Source organism: Balaenoptera acutorostrata, chromosome 12 (genome assembly GCF_949987535.1).
Source record: "Balaenoptera acutorostrata chromosome 12, mBalAcu1.1, whole genome shotgun sequence".
Lineage (NCBI taxonomy): Eukaryota > Metazoa > Chordata > Mammalia > Artiodactyla > Balaenopteridae > Balaenoptera > Balaenoptera acutorostrata.
Window position 1 is genome coordinate 14,522,309 of NC_080075.1, and position 20,658 is coordinate 14,542,966.

The 20,658-nt window shown below is 38.2% G+C and overlaps 1 protein-coding gene across 1 annotated transcript in view; it reads left to right on the forward strand.

Annotated features, from left to right (window-relative positions):
- Positions 1-3,458: 3,458 nt before the first annotated feature.
- The window catches only part of CHMP3 (charged multivesicular body protein 3), a 69,349-nt gene continuing 52,149 nt past the window's right edge, over positions 3,459-20,658 (forward strand). The window contains exon 1 of the mRNA XM_007175323.2: positions 3,459-3,625. Coding sequence (XP_007175385.1) covers positions 3,581-3,625 — 45 coding nt within the window. The 5' untranslated portion in view covers positions 3,459-3,580. The remainder of the gene's footprint in view (positions 3,626-20,658) is intronic.

Consider the following 20,658-nt stretch of genomic DNA (forward strand, 5'->3'; position numbering starts at 1 on the left):
GGTCTTAGGCACATGCGGTTTCTTTTGCACTGGAAACTCTTCACCCCTCTGCTAGCTCATCCTTCAGGCCTCAGCTTATACAGGCATACCTCAGAGTTATTGTGGGTTCGGTTCCAGACTGCCACAATAAAGCAAATAATGCAAGAAAGCTTGTCACACGAGTTTTTTGGTTTTCCAGTGCATATAAAAGTTATGTTTACACTATACTGTAGTCTGTTAAGTGTGCAATAGCATTATGTCTAAACAAATGTACATACAAAAATACTTTATTGCTAAAAAATGCTAACCATCATCTGAGCCTTCAGCAAGTTGTATTATTTTTGCAATATAACATCAAAGATCACTGATCACAGATCACCATAACAAATATACTAATAATGAAGAAGTTTGAAATATTGCTAGAATTACCAAAATGTGACACAGAAACATAAAGCGAGCAAATGTCATTGGAAAAATGGTGCCGATACACTTGCTTGATGCAAGGTTGCCACAAACCTACAATTTGCAAAAAAAATGCAGTATCTGTGAAGCACAATAAAGCAAAATATGCTCAGGGAAGAGTCACTGAACACCATGTTCTTCCTATAGTCAGAATTTTACACACTTGTGGTAATTCACTCAATTTTATTTATCGCCATTGTTTAGTATCTGTCCTTCTCATCAGATTGTATGAGGTTCTTTCTTGTTCATCGTGGTTTTCTTACAGCCTATAGAATGTCTGACACATAGTAAGCATTTAATAAATATTGTTGACTAATTGGAAGTCCAGTGACCTCCCACCTGAAAAATTGCTGCCTTATAGTTCATTCTCAAAAAAAAGAAGAGGGATATGGTGAAGGAGACTTAAAAACATTTCTACAGATCTCTCATCTTCAGAGAGCTCCATCACACTAAAAAAAAAAAAAGGAAGGGAGGAAGGAAGAAAGGGAGACAATTCAGTGGAAAACGGGCAAAGATACGAAGAGGCAATTCACAGAAGAAATTCAAATAGCCAACAAATATACCAAAAGATGCTCACCTAGACTAGTAATCAGAGAAATGAAAATTTAAAACAATATTTTATACCCTCGAGTTGGCAAAAATGTAAAATATTGATTAAATTCATTATTAGCAAGGATTTAGGGAATAGGGTGCTCTCACACACTGTTGGTAGTTCAAACTGTGCAACCTGTATGGAGGATATTGGTAGTACTTGAAAAATTTAAACTGTGTCTATATTTATTGCTAAAGGGGAAAACTGGAAACCACTTAATGTCATACAATAAGGAAATGGTTAAATAAATGTTAGTACATTCCTGCTTTGGAATCCCTTAGCTCTAGATATTAATATCAATGAAAATCTATGTAAAAAATTTTTAAAAAGAAGATTGCAAAACAATATGTAGAATATGCTCCCAAATAAGTAAAAATATATTTAAAAAATTCTCCAAAGGAAAGATCACAAAGAATTCACACCAACTATTTAATATTATAACTATAGGTAGTTTGAGACCTTTTTCCCTGAGGAAGTGACTTGGAGGTTTTACTTTTTACAGTGAACATATACTGCTATTTTTTTAAAAAGAACTTTATTGAAGTATGTTGACATAAAGTGTACATATTTAAAGTGTCCATTTTTACTGAAGTATAGTTGATTTAGAATGTGTTAGTTTCAGGTGTACAGCAAAGTGATTCAATTATATATATATATATAATCTTTTTCAGATTCTTTTCCATTACTGGTTATTACAATATATTGAATACAGTTCCCTGTGCTATACAGTAGGTCCTTGTTGTTTATCTATTTTATATTTAGTAGTGTGTTTCTGTTAATCCCAAACTCCTAATTTATCCCTCCTCCTCCTTTCCCCTTTGGGAACCAAGAGTTTGTTTTCTATTGTCTGTGCGTCTGTTTTCGTTTTGTAAATAATTTCATTTGATCATTTTTTAGAGTCAACATATAAATGATATCATATGATAATTTGTCTTTCTCTGTCTGACTTACTTCACTTAGTATGATAATCTCTAGGTCCATCCATGTTGCTACAAATGGCATTATTTCATTCTTTTTTTATGGCTGAGTAATATTCCATTGTGTGTGTGTGTGTGTGTGTGTGTGTGTACACTGCATCTTCTTTATCCACTCATCTGCTGATGGACATTCAGGTTGCTTCCATGTTAAAGTGTCCAATTTTTAACACTGTAGGTATCTGTGAAATCATCACCAGAAACAAGATAATATCCATCATCCCCCCAAATATTTCTTATGTCCCTTGGCAGTCCCTCCTTCCAGCCTCTTTCAAAACCAAGCCCTGTGCCCTAGCAACCACTGATCTACTTTCTGTCACTATAGTTTGCATCTTCTAGAGTGTTATAGAAATGAAATCACACAAAATGTACTCTTTTTTTTTTCTGGCTTCTTTCACTCGGCATAATTGAGATTCATCCATGTTGTTGCACGTATCAAGTTTGTTCTTTTTTTATTATCTACCACAATTGGTTTATCTACTCACCTGTTGATAGACATTTGGATTATTGCCAGTTCTTGGTAATTACAAATAAGGAGGCCTGTACAAGTCTTTGTAAGAACATACGCTTCTCCCCCTCTTGGATAAATAGCTGGCAGTGGAATGGCATGAGATAGATGTACGTTTATCATTTAAATAATTTGCCAAAATATTTTCAGAGTGGTAGTACCATTTTACATTCCCACCAGAGATGGGAGTATGGGGTTGAGGCACTAAATGACTCTTCCCATCATGAGAGGAGGTAATGACAGCAGCCATCAGATCACCATTGTAGGTTCAATCAGAGATTGCCCAGCTAAAATGCGACTAGTCCTTCTTAGTCCCAGAGTCCTCTGAGAATTTGATTAAGGTTATGGTCTATGTGGACTGCAGGACCACACACACACACACACACACACATGGCAGGTAGGAATTATTCACGCTGGAAATGGCGAAGGCCCAAACAGAAGCTGTGACACTTGGGATGAAAGGGGAGGGCTGGAGTTCAAAAAAAAAAGGGAAGTTACAATTGTTGGGACTTGGTAAGAGGGACAGGAAAGATAATGTCCAGGTTTTAGTGACTAGGTCACGGTAGTGACAACAGAGGGGAGGAGTAGGTCTGCCGGGAGGAAGAGGTCATTTCTGGCTCGCTGCACGTGAGGTGCCTACGGGACAGAAGGACAAAGATGTTAGGAAAGTGGTTGTAAAAGTATTGTACCTCGTTTGGGTAGAGATACAGATTTCCGGTGCCACAACATACAGGTTTAGGTGAGCAGGCACAGCTGTAATCACCAGGTGTAGTCAATAAACTCGCATCTTTCAGAGCAACCACCTCCACGCCTCGGGAGAACACACCTGGGTCCACAAGTCCCCTCCCAGAAAGTGCGCAATCGCGTCAAGGTTTCTGACAAAACTCCGCCGACCCGAGTCTGCGCATGAGTTCGGCGCATGCGCACCAAGGCTCCCCGCGGCCGCTCCCTGCTCCTGGCGCCCCGACTCCTAGCCTCTCAGCGGCCCCGCCCAGGCGGCTGCCCGTGACCTGCCTGGGCGCAGGGAACGGAAAGCTGGGAGGGGTGAGACGAGTTCAGTTCGCCATGGGACTGTTTGGAAAAACCCCAGAGAAGCCGCCCAAAGAGCTGGTAAGGGCTACGGCGGCCGCACCGGAGTGGGTGGGTTTGTGTGGGGCGCGATAGAGTTGGTAAACGACTGGACAGTCTCCCCCCAGCGGCTGGCCAGGTGCCGCTCGGCCCCCATTTCCGGGGCCTCCCACTCGACTGAGGGGCCGGAGGAAGTCTCTTAGGAGACGGCTGTAGCGAAAGAGAACCCTGGTATTCCACTCCACAAGGGAGCCGAGGGCCGGGTTAAGACTTCCTCGGCCTCGGCTCCGGGCGCGGAGGCAGCAGCGCCGGCCTCGCCTCTGGAACCCCTTCCCCGGCGCGCGTTGGTACGTCCCGCCCGGAACCTTTCCCTGGCGCAGGCCCCGCCCCCTCACTCCCGCCCGCGGACAGTTGGCAGACCTCCCCTGGTTCCGAGCGTGGTACCCGGAGGACCCCGTCCCCGCGGCGGGACGGTCCGGGCGCCCGCCGCCCGTTCCCCACCAACTGCGCCGTATTGCGAGGGAGGCTCTGGATCTCTTTCCCCTGCCCTCCAACGTTCTGTTGACACCAGACGCGCAATGATAGCAGGGACCCCACTCGGAAGAGTGGTCCAGGAGATAACTCTGCATCTGGCTTAGACTTCTGAATCTGCCTGTCAACTGCGATCACGTCGGGATACTGTGGAGCGGTTCAGTGCCCTGCAGAGTCCGTGTGCCTAAATTTGTAATCTGGTTCCGCACACATCAGCTTTGTGATCTAGGCAAAGTTAATTTCTCCGAGCCTTAGTCTTGGGTGTCAAGTAGGAATGATAATAGTGTCACTTAAGAGTCATTGAAGATGAAAGGACGTTAAGTTTTAGCTAGTAGTGCTAGTTAGGGTAAATTTGTGTTTTTGTTTTGGGCCGCCCCAGGCTGCTCGTGGGATCTTAGTTCCCGACCAGGGATCAAACCCTGGCCACGGCAGTGAAAGCCCGGAATCCTAACCACTAGGCTATCAGGGAACTCCCAGGGTAAATTATATATTCTACAACCTTGCTCTCATTGGCAGGCAGGTTCTTAACCACTGTGCCACCAGAGAAGTCCAACCTTGCTTTCAAAATGCAGACCAACAACATCAGCATCACCTGGCACCTTGTTAGAAATTTTGAGCCCTACCCGAGACCTACTGAATCATGATTTGAACTCTGACAAGATCTCCAGTGATAAATATGCACATTAAAGTTTGAGAAGAATTACAACACCCAGTACAGACTTACACATAATGGGAAACAAACCTAAAATCTTTCATTTAATAAATGGTCTCACATGTTCAGCTCTAGTAGGCCTGTTTTAAAAACCAATGTCATGCATCATGAGGTTGTTGGCACATAAAATGTGTGTTGATGTTGATCGTATTTGTTAATGTACTAGAACAGTAGGCACTCAATAATTATTAGTTCCCTCAGGCAACTTATGCAATTTCACTCCCTGGTAAAATAAAAATTGCGGAGCTTAAATGAGGTAAGAATATGTGACATTACTTTTCAAACTGTAGAGCATTATATAGATGCACATTTTGTGGCATGTATGTATTCTGAGATGCTTATTGTAGAAGTGCATTTCTGACATTAGGAAGGATTATTACCTTCTGTGTTTGGTCTTAGGTTTGCCATTCATAAAATGAGAAGATTCTGGGAAAACAGTCTCATTACTATTTGATCTCTAGTATATGTATTACTTGAATAGCACTTAGACTGCTTGTAAATGATAAACGTAATTGCTAAGAGCTCGAAGATTGTATACTCTTCCAATAGGGTAGCCTACCTGTGAAAGTAAATTAAAACCTGAAAATCACAGGGTTGATGCACAAGATTGTTTTTTTAAATATGCCTGCCAGAGGGATATTATAAAGTTGAAATAAACAGCCAAAGAACGTATCGTCTAGCAAGTAAGATATGCATTTCAAGAACAAGTCTGGATTGGGTATCACATATATAGTTACAGGAATTCAGAGGTTGGAGTGATCACCCCCAGACTTGTGTGATTAGAAATGATGTGGGGGACTTCCCTGGTGGTGCAGTGGTTAAGAATCCGCCTGCCAATGCGGGGGACACGGGTTCGATCCTGGTCCAGGAAGATCCCCTGTGCCGCAGAGCAACTAAGCCCGTGCACCACAACTGCTGAGCCTGCGCTCTAGAGCCTGCGAGCTACAACTACTGAGCCCACGTGCCACAACTACTGAAGCCCGTGTGCCTAGAGCCCATGTTCCACAACAAGAGAAGCCACCACAGTGAGAAACCCGTGCACCACAATGAAGAGTAGCCCCTGCTTGATGCAACTAGAGAAAGCCTGTGGGCAGCAACGAAGACCCAACACAACCAAAAATAAATAAATAAATGAATAATTTTAAAAATATGTTAGAGTGAAGCTGTACATTTAAAAAAAAAAAAGAAATGATTTAGCCCTCCACTATCATATTTTCCACACACCTCCTGCCTGTGAATTGGTTCTTGACTCTCTCTCCTTTTTTAAAAAAATATTTATTTATTTATTTGGTTGCGCTGGGTCCTGATTGCAGCACAAGGGATCTTAGTTGGGGCATGCATGTGGGATCTAGTTCCCTGACCAAGGATCAAACCCAGGCCCCCTGCATTGGGAGCGTGGAGTCTTAGCCACTGGACCACCTGGGAAGTCCAGGTTCTTGACTCTTTAGTAGGAATTTTAGTGTTAGATTATTTACTTTAACTGGTACTGGAGATACCCTGCCCAAGATTTTCTTCAAGTTCCTCTTCACAGTACTCCAAGCTATCCTTTGAGTTCTAATTATACCTTGTTCTAATTTGTCAGAAGAGTGTCTCTGTTTTCTTTACATTCAGTTTCTACCAAGCTCTTTATACCTTGTGATTTATGAGGAAATTGTTTTGTCACCTGCCACAATTATTTAGCATTGAATTTGTAATTCCAGAAAGTGCCAATAAAGCAGGAATGAGAAATACTTTTTTCTCCGTAGAGCTGTGGAAGCACAGGTAAAGTATTGAGAATCAGTATATGAATAAGAAGACAAGTAATGTCTGACATTTTAGTTTTAGTTTGGCATTTTTTTGAGAGGGAGAAGGAGAAAAATTTAAAATTCAACTTTATAAAAGAAGCTAAGTAATGGAAACTTAAAAAACAAGCCAGGGGCTTCCCTGGTGGCGCAGTGGTTGAGAGTCTGCCTGCTAATGCAGGGGACACGGGTTCGAGCCCTGGTCTGGGAAGATCCCACATGCCACGGAGCAGCTGGGCCCGTGAGCCACAATTGCTGAGCCTGCGCGTCTGGAGCCTGTGCCCCGTGACGGGAGGGGCCGCGATAGAGAAAGGCCCGCGCACCGCGATGAAGAGCGGTCCCCGCACCGCGATGAAGAGTGGCCCCCGCTTGCCGCAACTGGAGAAAGCCCTCGCACGAACCGAAGACCCAACACAGCCAAAAATAAATAAATAAATAAATAAATAAATAAGAAAATCCTTTAAAAAAAAAAAAAAACTTCTTAAAAAAAAAAAAAAAAAAAAAAAAAAAAAAAAAAACAAGCCAAAATCCAAGATAATGTTGGCAGAGAGAGAAGAGTTAGAGGAAAAAGAGAACTGACTAAATGCTGTAGAGTCAGCTGGGCAACTCTTGAATTAGGATCAATTTACAGTATGCCTTCCACTGGGGAGTGGTAGATGAGGTCCCAGCACAGAATAAGCAGGGGCCAGGTGCAGCCATGCCACACCATCATCATTGTCACTTAGGCTGTGGTGACAAGTCAGGTCAGGCAAGTCAGGTCACATCACATATACATATTTATGTTATGGGTGATGACGCCAGAGCTTTGGTAAAGTATGCAGCACAGAGTACGTGCTAAATAAATATTGAGTGATGAATGAGTATCAGAATAAGATTAAGTGAGGTTTCAAGTCAACTAGTATTAAGATGAGCAGTGTTTCAAGGGATATTCCAGGGAAACATTAGCTGTATAAGGGGCTTTACAGACTAAAGTCTTTGCCCCCAGCTATCTCAGATACTTTGATGGAGACATCTTAGTGGTGAAACTTGTTCTATCTTAAAGTGTCCAACTTAAGACTGGATTGGGCCTGCTGAGGATGAGCCTTGTAATCCATTTAGAAACTGAGACTGTCTTAGGATGGGAATCAAGAGGACATGAGATTATGCTCGAAAGAGATTCTTCTCTTGGACCTGAGGTTCTGCTGGAAAATTGTGCTGTCCTTACTTAGGGACTTTGCTAATTTAGCCTTTGGGTAGAACATGTAGTCACCTTTTATGGCATCAGAATTCTGAAATCATGTAAGTAAGTTATATCCATAGACTGAGTCATGACACATGGTTGTGGGTTGCTATCTAAAGGGGGAAGAAAATGAGAAAGGGAGATGGGGGAAAAGAGAAGGCTTCATTCACTTAGTTCATACAACAAACGTTTATTGAGATATTTTAGTGTGTATTGGGTTGACATAGGTTTGCAAAAATAAGACACTGGAGGACAACTTCAAAGAATACCAAGTTTTGGGGGAGGCTGACATGTGAACAAATGCTTATATTTTAGGGTAAATAAGAGCAGTAATATAAGTATGTACAAGATCTATGATGTCACAGTGTGTGGGGGGAGTAACTTACTGTTCAGAGTAGGGAAGAGGACCTGGTCATGGAGGTTATCTGGGTCTTGTCATAAGAGGCATTAGCCAGGTGGATGGATTGGTATAGGACTGGGAAAGAAGAGGCATTCCAAGCAAAATAAACTGCAGATGCAATGTATATAGAAGTGTGGAATGTAGGTTGGAGGAACCAGAAAAAAGTTTAGAATGGTTGAAGGATGAAATAAGGTTATATCTGAGTGGGATGCAGGAGGAGTGATGGCAGTGGTAAGATATTAAATTGGAGAGGTAGGTAGAGGGCAGATTAATGAAGGCCTATGTATCATGCCTACTAAGGATGGGGAGCATTCAGAATAGTGGTTTGGAGCAAGAATTGGAGGGAAGAGACTTAGGTATGGAGCAATTAAGTGGCCCAGATGAGAGATGATGCTGGTCTTAACTGAGAGCAAAAATGGGGATAGAAAGGATAGGAGGAGTTTTAGAAATATTTAGGATATATAGTCAGAATTTGCTTATCTGCTGGATGTGGGATGAAAGTGCAAAGATGATTCTTAGGTTTCTGTTTAACCTCACCGCCATCAAATCCATCATCCCACTCAGTGTTGGTGTCATGAACTGAAATTGAGAGAATTCAGGAAAAGAGCAGATTTTTGACAGGATGGTGATGGAGAGGAAGGAACCACAGAGCGTGGTTTTAGACAGAATTCAGGGGATCAGGGAAGACATTAGAAAAAGTGTTATCCTGGAAGAATACTTTCTTTCTTACTTCGTGTCCTCAGCAAAATTGTAAGCTTCTTAAGAGCAAAGATCGCGTTTTTCTTATCTACTTTGCAGCATAGTGTTGAACTCCCTTAATAAGAGTAAGGTGTCTATCAAATATTTGCTTCATGAATAGAAGTAGAGATGGTGAGAGAAAATGCTTACACATTTGAAGATACTCTAATTGACCATCTTCTCTATATCCATCTGACAGTGATCAGAGGAGGCAATTTTTGACCTAAGTTCACTTAGATTTGTTGCTTTTGGCTAATTTCTAGTTTTATGTATGTTTTAAATCTTGAAGGATACCCAAAGTCCTAGTTTACAGACATCACCTTCAGGGAGAGGAGCTAGGTAGCTGAGGGTCAAAAGTGGGAGGGGAACTTACTTTTAACTATATATCTGTTTTAGTCCATTTGGGCTGTTATAACAAAATGCCACAGACTGGGTAGCTTATACACAGTAGAAATTTATTTCTCACAGTACTGGAAGCTGAGAAGTCCAAGATCAAGGAACCCTCAGATTCAGTGTCTGATGATGACCTGATTCCTAGTTCATAGATGACCATTTTTTCACTGTGCCCTCACATGGGCAGAAAGGGGGATCAAGCTTTCTGGAGTCTCTATTATAAGGCACTAAACTCATTTCATGAGGGCTTTGCCATCATGACCTAATCACTTCCCAAAGGCCCCACCTCCAGATACCATCACATTGACGACTATTTCAACATCGGAATTGGGAGGATACAAACATTCTGTCTATAGCAGTGTGATTTGTATATCCCACCCTGATACGTGGAATCAACCATTTCTCCAAGGAGTACAAGTTTCTTTTAGTGGGAATGGTATTTAGAAACCAAAATTTAGGTGCTCGTGGTGCTTATTACTACTGGAGTGTTCTTGCTTCTAGGCCTTTTAATTAGAAGAAAGAAATATATTCTTTAAAAAATCATGGGGGCTTCCCTGGTGGCGCGGTGGTTGAGAGTCTGCCTGCCGATGCAGGGGACACGGGTTCGAGCCCTGGTCTGGGAAGATCCCACATACCACGGAGCAACTAGGCCCGTGAGCCGCAGTTACTGAGCCTGTGCGTCTGGAGCTTGTGCTCCGCAACAAGAGAGGCTGCGATAGTGAGAGGCCCACGTACTGTGATGAAGAGTGGCCCCCACTTGCCGTAACTGGAGAAAGCCCTCGCATAGAAACGAAGACCCAGCACAGCCATAAATAAAAATTAAAAAAAAATCATGAAGGTGATTAGAGACTAGGTTTTTTGAGCCAACCCTCCTGCTGAAAATAACTAGAAGAGCTAGATTAAAAGTATAACTATTTGAAATTACTGAAAACTACCAAGGTAGTGAAGAATTGCAAAATCAAGATCTGAGAGAAGTGGGAAGCTCAATTACATGAGCCCAATCATTTGGGACCAGTTTTTCCCCCTAAAGAGATCCTCTAATTCCTCATGCAGTGTTGAGAAACTGAGAATTTGAGGAGAGATTTTGACATCCTTTGGTTAGGGGGTTCAAAAATTGGAGTTCAGGGCACACCAAGGATGAGGGACTCAGTTAAGTCCCCAAGACTTTTGGTTAGAACTCTGAAAGGATACACCTTAGTGGTAACAGTGAGCTAGAAATAAACCAGCCTTTACAAAGACTGAAGTCCAGTGTCAAATCATCCCTATCCCTGATTGGATTTATTAAGCTTAATTAATAACCAGTTGTCAGTGTTCTTAAGCTAGATGTTTGCCTGAAGCAAATTAGGTCTTCTGTGGAAGAAGATAACATCATGCAGAGACACGTTCATACTGTGGGTTTTCACATACAAAGTTCAGAATTCACAAAAAAAGGCATTGATTCATAGGAAATCTTTATGTATCCTGGATACAGGTCTTTATATATTCTGGATACCAAGGCTTTATAAATGCTTTTGTTCCCATTTATGTGGTTACAAATAGCTTCTCCAATTTTCTGAACTTTTTCCTTCCTTTAAATGGTATCTTATGATGAGTAAAAATTCTTAATTTCAGTGTAGATAAGAATATCAGTCTGTTCCTTTATGCTTATTGATTTTTGTGTCTTGTTAAAGAAATCTTTTCCTAAAAAGAAAAAAAAAAAGGAAGAAATCCTTTCCTAATCTGAAATCATAAAGGTATTCTCCTATACTGTCTTCTTAAAGTAACATAGTTTTGCATTCTGCATTTAAGTCTTCAATCCACTTAATTTCAATGAAGGATGAGAACAGGGATTCAATCGTTTTGTTTTCCATTTGGCTTACCATTTGTTTCCACACTGTTTATAGAAAACACACTCTTATTTGTTTTAGTTTCCTGTGCCTAGTTGGCTTGACATGTAGTAGACTCTATGAATGAATTTGAATAAAGTGTATATCTTGATAGTGTGAAATTCTCTGTAGCGTTCTTATGGTTTTCACAGCATACTGTCTGATTTACAATTTGATTTTTCTTTATACTGTACTCGTTGCTTATGTTCTGCTTAACTTATCAATTATAAATGCTTTTTGTTTATTACTAAAACCCTATTGGTACTAAATAAAGGTTTGTTAATTTTCCATTTTATCAGTTTTCATTTTCTTGTTTATTGTAGTGATCTTTCCAGTTGTGAGACTTGTTTGAAACAGTTTCTTGAGCTCTTTGTACTGGACTGTATTTTACCCTAACAGAACATTAGATTCACCTGAAGAAATTTTAAGTACTACCTATCATTTGGGCTCTATTACTAGCCCAATTAAATTGGTATTGTTTAAATGTCTCAGGTAACTTCTGTGTGGAGTGAGGTTGAGAACTACTGATCATGGCTGGATAATTTTGGTTATTCCCATTTCTCTTAGGAATTTTTTCTTTCACAAAATCCCTTTCGATTTTGTAAGTTAAAGAAAAAATTTTGACCAGTTTTATGAACCCTTTTCTCTGACATTTAAAAACATAGATTTTTGGTAAGTGTTTCTAATGACTGAAATTTTATGCTTCTTCACAACACATATTTTATGCAGTTAAATTCAACAGATAATTATTGAGCATTTGCTTTGTGCCAGGGGCACAAGGGGTTAGTGAATAAGAAAAGGTCTTTGACCTGCTGGAGCCATACAGTCTATAATGTGTATACACATTAATATCAGTATATTATATATAATTATGTTAGTTTAATATAATTAATGTAATGCTTACAAAAGAGAGGAGGTATAGGGTTCTGCCTAATTATACTGCAGGTGGGTTTAACTTATCCCAGGAGTCACGGAAGGCCTCCCAAAGTAACATTTAAGCTGAGACATGAAGACCAAGTTCAGAAAATATGTTCTTTATTTTTCTGACTCTTGCTAACATTTGGGGAAAGCAAGATTTTCTGGTGGTCGTGTGAAGTTGTTCTGTCGGCTAGTTGCCACCTTTTACGTAGTTATTAAATTGCTCCAATTCATGCCTCAGGGTTCTAATCATAGATATAATTCACCAAGTATAAACAAAGTAGAATTTAGCATTTTGGACGTTAATAAAATGGAGATTGAGCTTAATCAGCATTATTGGGAAGATTTGAATTTAGGGCATTTAAAAACTAGTTTCTTTCAATTGTGAGAAAAAATATCTATTTGTTATATCATCAGTTGAGCATATTTGTGTGGGTCTAATTATTCTGGTCTGTTGATCTATGTGTCTATTCTTTGGCCAGCTACTCTCTCTTGAATACTGTAGCTTTATATTAAATCTTAAAGTTGGGTAATGGGGAATCCTCCAGCATTGTTTTTCTTCACAGTTGTCTTGGCTACTCCAGGGCATTTTTGCCTTTCCGTATAAACTTTAAAATCAGTTTGTTGATATCTACAGAATAGGTTCTGGTGATTTTGATTGGGATTGCATTGAATCTACAGATGAAGTTGGGAAGAACTGATATATTAGTGTTTAGTCTTCCAATCCATGAACATGGAATATCTCTCCATTTATTTATATGTCTGTGATTTCTTTCATTAATGTTTTGTAGTTTTCTACATGTACATCCTATACATATTGTTAGATTTTTACCCAAGTGTTTTATTGTTTTGTTTGGTGCTATGGTAAATGTTTTTAAAATTTCGGATTCCAATTGTTCGTTACTTGTGTATTGGAAAGCAGTTAACTTTTGTATATTAATCTTCTGTCCTACGACCTTGCTATATTTGCTTGTTAATTCTTGGAGTTCTTGGAGATTTTTTTATATCCATTCCAAAGAATCAACAACAAATATATATAAATATAAAAATATATATATAAATATATAAATATATAAATAAATATATATATATATATATATATATATATCAGTTTAATTGTTTTGTCCCAAATTTGTGTACCTTTTCTTTTCTTATTGTACTAGCTAGGGCTTCATTACACTGTTGAATAGGAGTAGAGAGAGATGATATCCTTGCCTTGTTCCTTATCTTAGGAGGAAAGCTTCTAATTTCTTGCCATTAATTATGATGTTAGCTATAGTTTGGGGTGAGGGTGGGGTTGCAATTTTTTTTTTAAATTAAATTGAGGAATTTTCCTTTTATTCAGGTTTGTGGAAAGTTTTTATTGTGAGTATAGGAGAATGGTTTTCCTGTGTCAATTCATATGATTTTTCTTATTTAGCCTATTGATGTGTGGTGGATTACGGTGACTGATTTTTGAATGTTGAACCAGCCTTGCATACCTGGAATAAATCACACCTGGTTGTGGTTTATAATTCTTTTTATGTAATTTTACATTCAATTTGCTAACGTTTTGTTGAGGATTTTTGCATTCATGAGAAATACTGGTCTGTAGTTTTCTTTTCTTGTAATGTCTTTATCTGGTTTTGTTATTAGGATAATGCTGGCCTCATAGAATGAGTTAAGAAATATTCACTCTTATATTTCCTTGAAGATTTTGTAGAGAATTGTTATCGTTTCTTCCTTAAATCTTTGGTAGAATTCACCAGTGAAACCATCTGGGCCTGATACTTCCTTTGTTGGGAAGTTATTAACTACCGATTCAATTGCTTTAATAATAATAGACCTATTCAGATAATCTACTCCTTGTGTGAGTTTTAGTAGACTTTCAAATAATCGGTCCCTTTCATCTAATTTACCAAGTTTGTGAGCATAGAATTGTTCATAATATTCCTTTATTGTCTTTTTATTCTCCATGGAATCAATAGTGATGACCTCTTTTGCATTTCTGATATTGGTAAACTTGTCTTCTCTCTTTTTTTCTCTGTTATCCTGGCTAAAGGCTTATCTATTTTATTGATCTGTTTAAAGAGCCAGATTTTGGTTTCATTGATTTTCTATTATTGTACTTTCCTCTTTTCAATTTCATTGATTCTGTAATTTTTATTATTTCTTTTCTTCTGCTTGCTTGATGCTTAAATTTGTCTTCTTTCTTTAGTTTCCTAAGGTGGAATCTTAGATTATTGATGTTTAGCTCTCTCCTAATATATGCATTTAATGCTATAAATTAACTTCCCAATGCTTTTGCTGCACCCTACACATTTTCATAAGTTGTATTTATTTCCACTTTAATTTAATTCAAAATGATTTTAGATTTATCTTGAGACTTTTTCTTTGACCCATGTGTTACTTAGATGTGTGTTGTTTAATCTCCAAAATCTGGGGATTTTCTAGCTATTTTTCTGTTACTGATTTCTAGCTTCATTCCATTGTGGTCTCAGAACACACTTTGTATGATTTCTATTTTTTAAAAATTTGTTAGACTGTGTGTGTTATGGCCCAGAAAGTGGTCTGTCTTGAGGAGTGTTTCCATGTGAGCTTGAGAAATCTATGTATTCTGTTGTTGGACAGAGTATTCTGTAAATGTTAATTAGATCAAGTTGACTGATAGTTTTGTTCAGGTCAGCTATATCCTTACTGATTTCCTCTCTGTTCCATTTGTCGATTATCTCAAGGGAGGTTTTGAATTCTCCAGCTATAACGTGGATTTGTCCATTTCCCCTTTCAAGTCTATCAATTTTTGCCTCATATATTTTGATGCTCTGTTTTTAGGTGCATGCACACTAAGGATTGTTTTGTTTTCTTATTGAATCCTTACTTAATGCCTCTGTTGCTCTGATAAGTTTTTTTGTTCTGAAGTCTGCTTTGTCTTAATACAGCTACTCTCCCTTTCTTCCTTCCTTTCTTTCTCCCACACTCCCTCTCTTTTTTCTTTCTTTACTTCTTTATTTTCATTGATGTGAAATTTACATAACATAAAATGAACCATTTTACCCTGAACAATTCAGTGGCATTTGGTACATTCATAACATTGCAACCACCACCTCTATCTAGTTCCAAAACATTTTCATCACTCTAAAATAAAACCCCATACCCTCTAAGCAGTTACTGCCCATTCTAATCTCCCTCCAGCATCTGGTGACTACCAATCTGCTTTTCTATTCTAATTTCTTATAAGTGGAATCATACAATATATGGGCCTTTTATGTCTGGCTTCTTTCATTTACTACAGTGTTTTCCAGGTTCATCCATGATGTAGCTAGTACTTCCTTTTTATGGCTGAATGATATTTCATTGCATGCATATCTCACAACTCATGCATTCATCCAGTGATAGACATTTGAGTTGTTTCAACCTTTTGACTGTTGTGAATAGTACTGTTATGAACATTCTCATATGAATATTTTTTGAGTACCTATTTTCAGTTCTTTTGGGTATATACCTAGGAGTAGAATTTATTTACCTTTTTGAGGAACTCCATAAATGTTTTTCACGGTGGCTTCACCATTTTACCTTCCCACCAGCAATGTATAAGTGTTCCTATTTCTCTCCTTGCTAACACTTATATTTTTGATTTCAGCCAATTCTGTTATTATAGTCAATATGCTCTATGTGAAGTGGTATATTGTGGTTTTTATTTACATTCCCTTAATGACAAATGAAGTTGAATATCTTCTCATGTGCTTTTTGGCCATTTGTATATCTCCTTCAGAGAAATGTCTGTTTATGCCCTTTGCCTGTTTTTTAATTAGGTTGTCTTTTTGTTATTGAGTTGTACGAATTCTTTATAATGTTAGAAGACCCTTATCAGGTATATAATTTGCAAATGTTTTCTACCATTCTGTAGGTGATCTTATTATTTTTCTGATAATATTCTTTGATGCACACTTTTTAATTTTGATGAAGTTCAATATATGTATTTTCTTTTTTGCTCATGCTTTTGGGATGTTTCTAATATAAATCCAAAGTTATGATGATTTATCCCTGTATTTTCTTCTGAGTTTTATAGTTTTAGCTCCTATATCTAGGTCTTTGACTAATGTAGAGTTAATTTCTATATAGTGTGTGAGATAGGAGAGAGCTTGGTTTTGATTAGTGTTTGCATGGTATATTTCCCCTTCCTTTTACTTTTAATGTTAGTCTTTATATTTACTTTTAACCTTAGTCTTGTAAGCAATGTATAGTTGACTTTCTTTCTTTCTCTCTCTCTCTCTCTCTCTCTCTCGCTTTCTTGCTTTCCCCTGTCTGGTTTTCACTGAACCTTTCATATGATTCATTTAATCTCATCTATTAGCGTTTCAATTATGTGTTTTTAAAAAGTTTTTAGTGATTGTCCCAGATTTTGAAATATACATTTGTAATTAAGTTAACTTCAAATGCCATCATACTGTTTCACATGTAATGCAGATACCTTTTTTTTTTAGTGAAATAGAAAGTCTTTGATTTATTTATTTATTTATGTATGGCTGTGTTGGGTCTTCGTTTCTGCGTGAGGGCTTTCTCTACTTGTGGCAAGTGGGGGCCACTCTTCATTGCGGTGCGCGGGCCTCTCACTATCGCGGCCTCTCTTGTTGCGGAGCACAGGCTCCAGACGCACAGGCTCAGTAATTGTGGCGCACGGGCCCAGTTGCTCCGCGGCATGTGGGATCTTCCCAGACCAGGGCTCGAACCCGTGTCCCCTGCATTGGCAGGCAGATTCTCAACCACTGCGCCACCAGGGAAGCCCCAGATACCTTTTAACAGTGTATTCTGTCCATTATGACATTGCTCTCATTCATTTCAGTTATCCATATTCTATTTTCACCCAATATACTGTTACCATTATTACTTTAAGAACAGGAAATTCCCTGGCGGTCCAGTGGTTAGGACTCAGTGCTTTCACTGCTAGGGCATGGGTTCAATACCTGGCTGGGGAACTAATAGCCCGCAAGCTACGCCACACAGCCAAAAAAAAAAAAAAGTTAAGAATAAGAAAAAAGATTTTGTCTTCATTTATCCTTTCCCTAATATTCTTTCTTTATATATGTCCCAGTTTCTGACCTGTGTAATTTTGCTTCTCCCTGAAGAACTTTTAAAACACATTTCTGGTAATCTAGATTTGCTGTGATGAATTCCCTCAATTTTTGTTTGTCTGATAAAGTCTTTACTTCTTCTCTTTTGAAAGATAATGTTGCTGGATGTAGAATTCTAGGTTGATGATTTTTTCTCCAACACTTTATCTCACTCCACTCTCTTCTTGTTGCCATAGTTTCTAACAAGGAGTCTTTTGTAATTCTTATCTTTGTTCCCCTGTAGGTGAGGTATGTTTTTTCTCTGTCTTTCAAAATTTTCTCTTTGCTCTTGTATTCCCCATTTTGAAATGAGATAACTAGTTGTCATTTTTTGGATTCTTATCCTACTTTGTCTTCTCTTTGCTTCCTTTATCCATGGTTTGGGGTCTGTCATTAATTTTGGAAAGTTCTCAGCCATTATTATTTCATATTTTTTCTGTACTGTTTTCTCTTTTTTTCTCCTTCTGGTATTCAATTATGTGTATGTTACATCTTTTGAAATTGTCCACTGTTCTTAGATGTCCTCTTCTGTTTGTTTTCATTCTTTTTCCTATTGCATTTCAGTTTTGCAAGTTTGTATTCACTGGTTCAGATTCACTGATCTATTCCTTGGCTTTGTCTTATGTACTGATGAACTCGTCAAATGCAGTCTTCATTTCTGTTATAATATTAACGTGTCTTATATTTCTAGCATTTCTTTTTGATCCTTAATGGTTCCATCTTTGTGCTTACATTACCTGTCTCTTCTTGGGTAATGTTTACTTTTCCCACAAGAGCCAGAAAATGTCAATATCTATGTCATATTTAAGTCTGGTTCTGATGCTTACTTTGTCTCTTCAGACTATGCTTTTTCTTGTCTTTTAGAATGCTTTGTAATTTTTTGTTGAAAACTGGACATGATGTGTGGGGTAATAGGAAATGAGGTAAATAGGTCTTCAGTATGAGGTTTTGTGGTGATCAGGCTAGGGGTTTGGCTATGTTAATGTTTGCTGTGGCTATAGGTGCCAGAGGCTTAAAGTTCCTCTACTGTCCTTGTTTTTATTTCTCTTGTTATCTTGGGCATCCACAAAAACTCCTCTTTAGATAGGGCATGCATCTTGCGTCTCTTTTATCTCTAATGCATTGTTATACTGGAGCCCTGTTGGTGTGGTGGTAAGGTGTGGGCGACTGGAAGCATTCTATAATCTTATTAAAACTCAGTGTTTTAGTGGCCTGTGTCCCTGGACGTGGAGTTCACAAGTGTTTCTTAGCTTCCTGCCCACTCCCAGTGACATAGGAAGACTAGGAGAAAGCAGATAATGTCAGATAAACGCCCTTCTCCAGGGTGAGATAAGGCTCTAGTAAGGATTGTTTTACTGGAGAATAGGCCTTTGTTACAAAGAACAACACTGTGTGAATATTCAGAATGGTTACTTTTCTTTTCTCCCTGCCAGAGAAACAAGGGTATCTTTCTTGCTTTTTCACCATGAGAAACTTCTATGGTTCTTGGAGGTAAAGCCCATGAAAGTTTTGGGGGCCCTAGGAGTTTCATTCTCATGGTAGTCTACAGTCATCTACCAGCAGTTAGTCAAAATTACCATTTAAATGTTCCTTCCAGTGGTCCAGGTAAGCATATCTCAACTGTTACTCTCTGTATTCACCTCTCTCTCCACATTGCAGGATGGCAGTTTGCCCTATAACCTTGGTTTTCTGTTGAATCAAAGAAAAGTTGTTGGTTTTTTTCCTTGTTTTATGAATGGGAGTTATGACTTCCAATCTCTATATATCAGAGCTGAATCTGGAAGTTGTCTTCACTTTGAATGATATTTTCACCAATATAGAATTTTGGATTGAGAGGATTTTTAAAATTCTCTCAGCACTTTAAAGATGTCTCTCTATTATCTCCTGATCATAGTTTCTTTTGAGAAGTTTGATGTACTTCTTATCTTCATTCCTTTGTCATTAATGCATACTTTTTTCCTCTCTAGCTGGGTTTAAGATTTTATCTCTGATTTTCAGCATCTTGAATATAATGTGTTTAGGTGTGTTGTGTGGTGTTACATTGTATTTTTGTTTTGTTTTGTTTTTGATATTTACCTTGTTTGGGATTCTCTGAGCTTCCTGCATCTGTGGTTTGATATTTTTCATTATTTTTGGAAATTTTTCAGCCATAATTTCCTCAAATACTTACGCTCTCTTCTCTCATTTCCTGCTGGGATACCAATTACACATGTATTAGACCATTTGTTATTATCTCATAGCTCTTGGATACTTTGCTTTATTTTATTCTTTATTTTTTAGTTTGGGTAACTTCTATTGACTTTTCTTCAAGTTTGTTGATTCTTTCTTCAGCTGTGTCAAGTTTTGTGAGCCAATGAAGGTGTTCTTTGTGTACGTTTCAGCATTTTTATGCCATTTCCATTTGAAGAACCTGAAAGTTGATGTGAACTCCCATTGTACTTGTGGCTCCTGAGGTTCTTTGCTGTCCACTAACCCACACTTGGACTTTATCAATTTATTTAGAAATTTAACTGAATTTTCTTCAGTTGTTTGTAAGGTGCCTGCCATCCCAGGCTATGCCACAGATGATTCAGTGCTGGTGTTCCCTCTTTTCTTAGAAGTGCCTTTCTTTAGATTTCATGCTGCACTGTTGCCTTGTGACCTTTTCAACAGGTTCAGGAAAAGTTATTTTGTAGTTCATTCAGCTTTGTCTTACCATCTTGAGAGACTTCTCAGCTTTCTATATCTAGGCAGAGATGGAACTCTCCAAATCTTTTTGAAATTATCCCCCCTTAGATTAAACCTTTCTTTAATGTCTTTGTTTGAATCTTTATTTTCTCACTAAGTGCGTATTATATTCTTCTCTGTGTCGTATCATTTGCACATTTCTCTTTCTTGCTCTCATTTTCCTGAGCTGCTACCCCATATATGATATACAGTGATCCTTCACAATGAAGTGTATTACTTGTAACATTGAAGTCTTTTTACAGAGATGAAAATACATTTTGCACCAAGTCAGAAAACTTGTTATTCTGGTTTGGAAATAAAAGTAGGTAAATTAATTACTATTTTTCTCTATAATGAAGACAGGTTGACTTTAGTCTTCAATTATCATCATTTGTCATACAATTTACTTTGTTAAACTTTTTAATTTTAGAAACTGCTGGTTGTCACTTATGAAAGTGAAACAAAATTTGGGTTCACATTGAACTATTTTAAAGTTTTGGGTAATTGTCTAACAGAGAAGGCTGTGTGGCATCTAAAACAATTTTTTAAAAATAGCCTTAATGAATATTCTAATATTACAAGGTAGAATTTTAAAGTATTTATTCCAAACTGGGATGATTTAAAGCAGCTTCTGAACCTGGATTTTTTTCATAATACTTTTTTATGTTATCTTTTTAAAAAGTATTTCTTGAAATAGGTTATATTTGCACATATTATAAAAT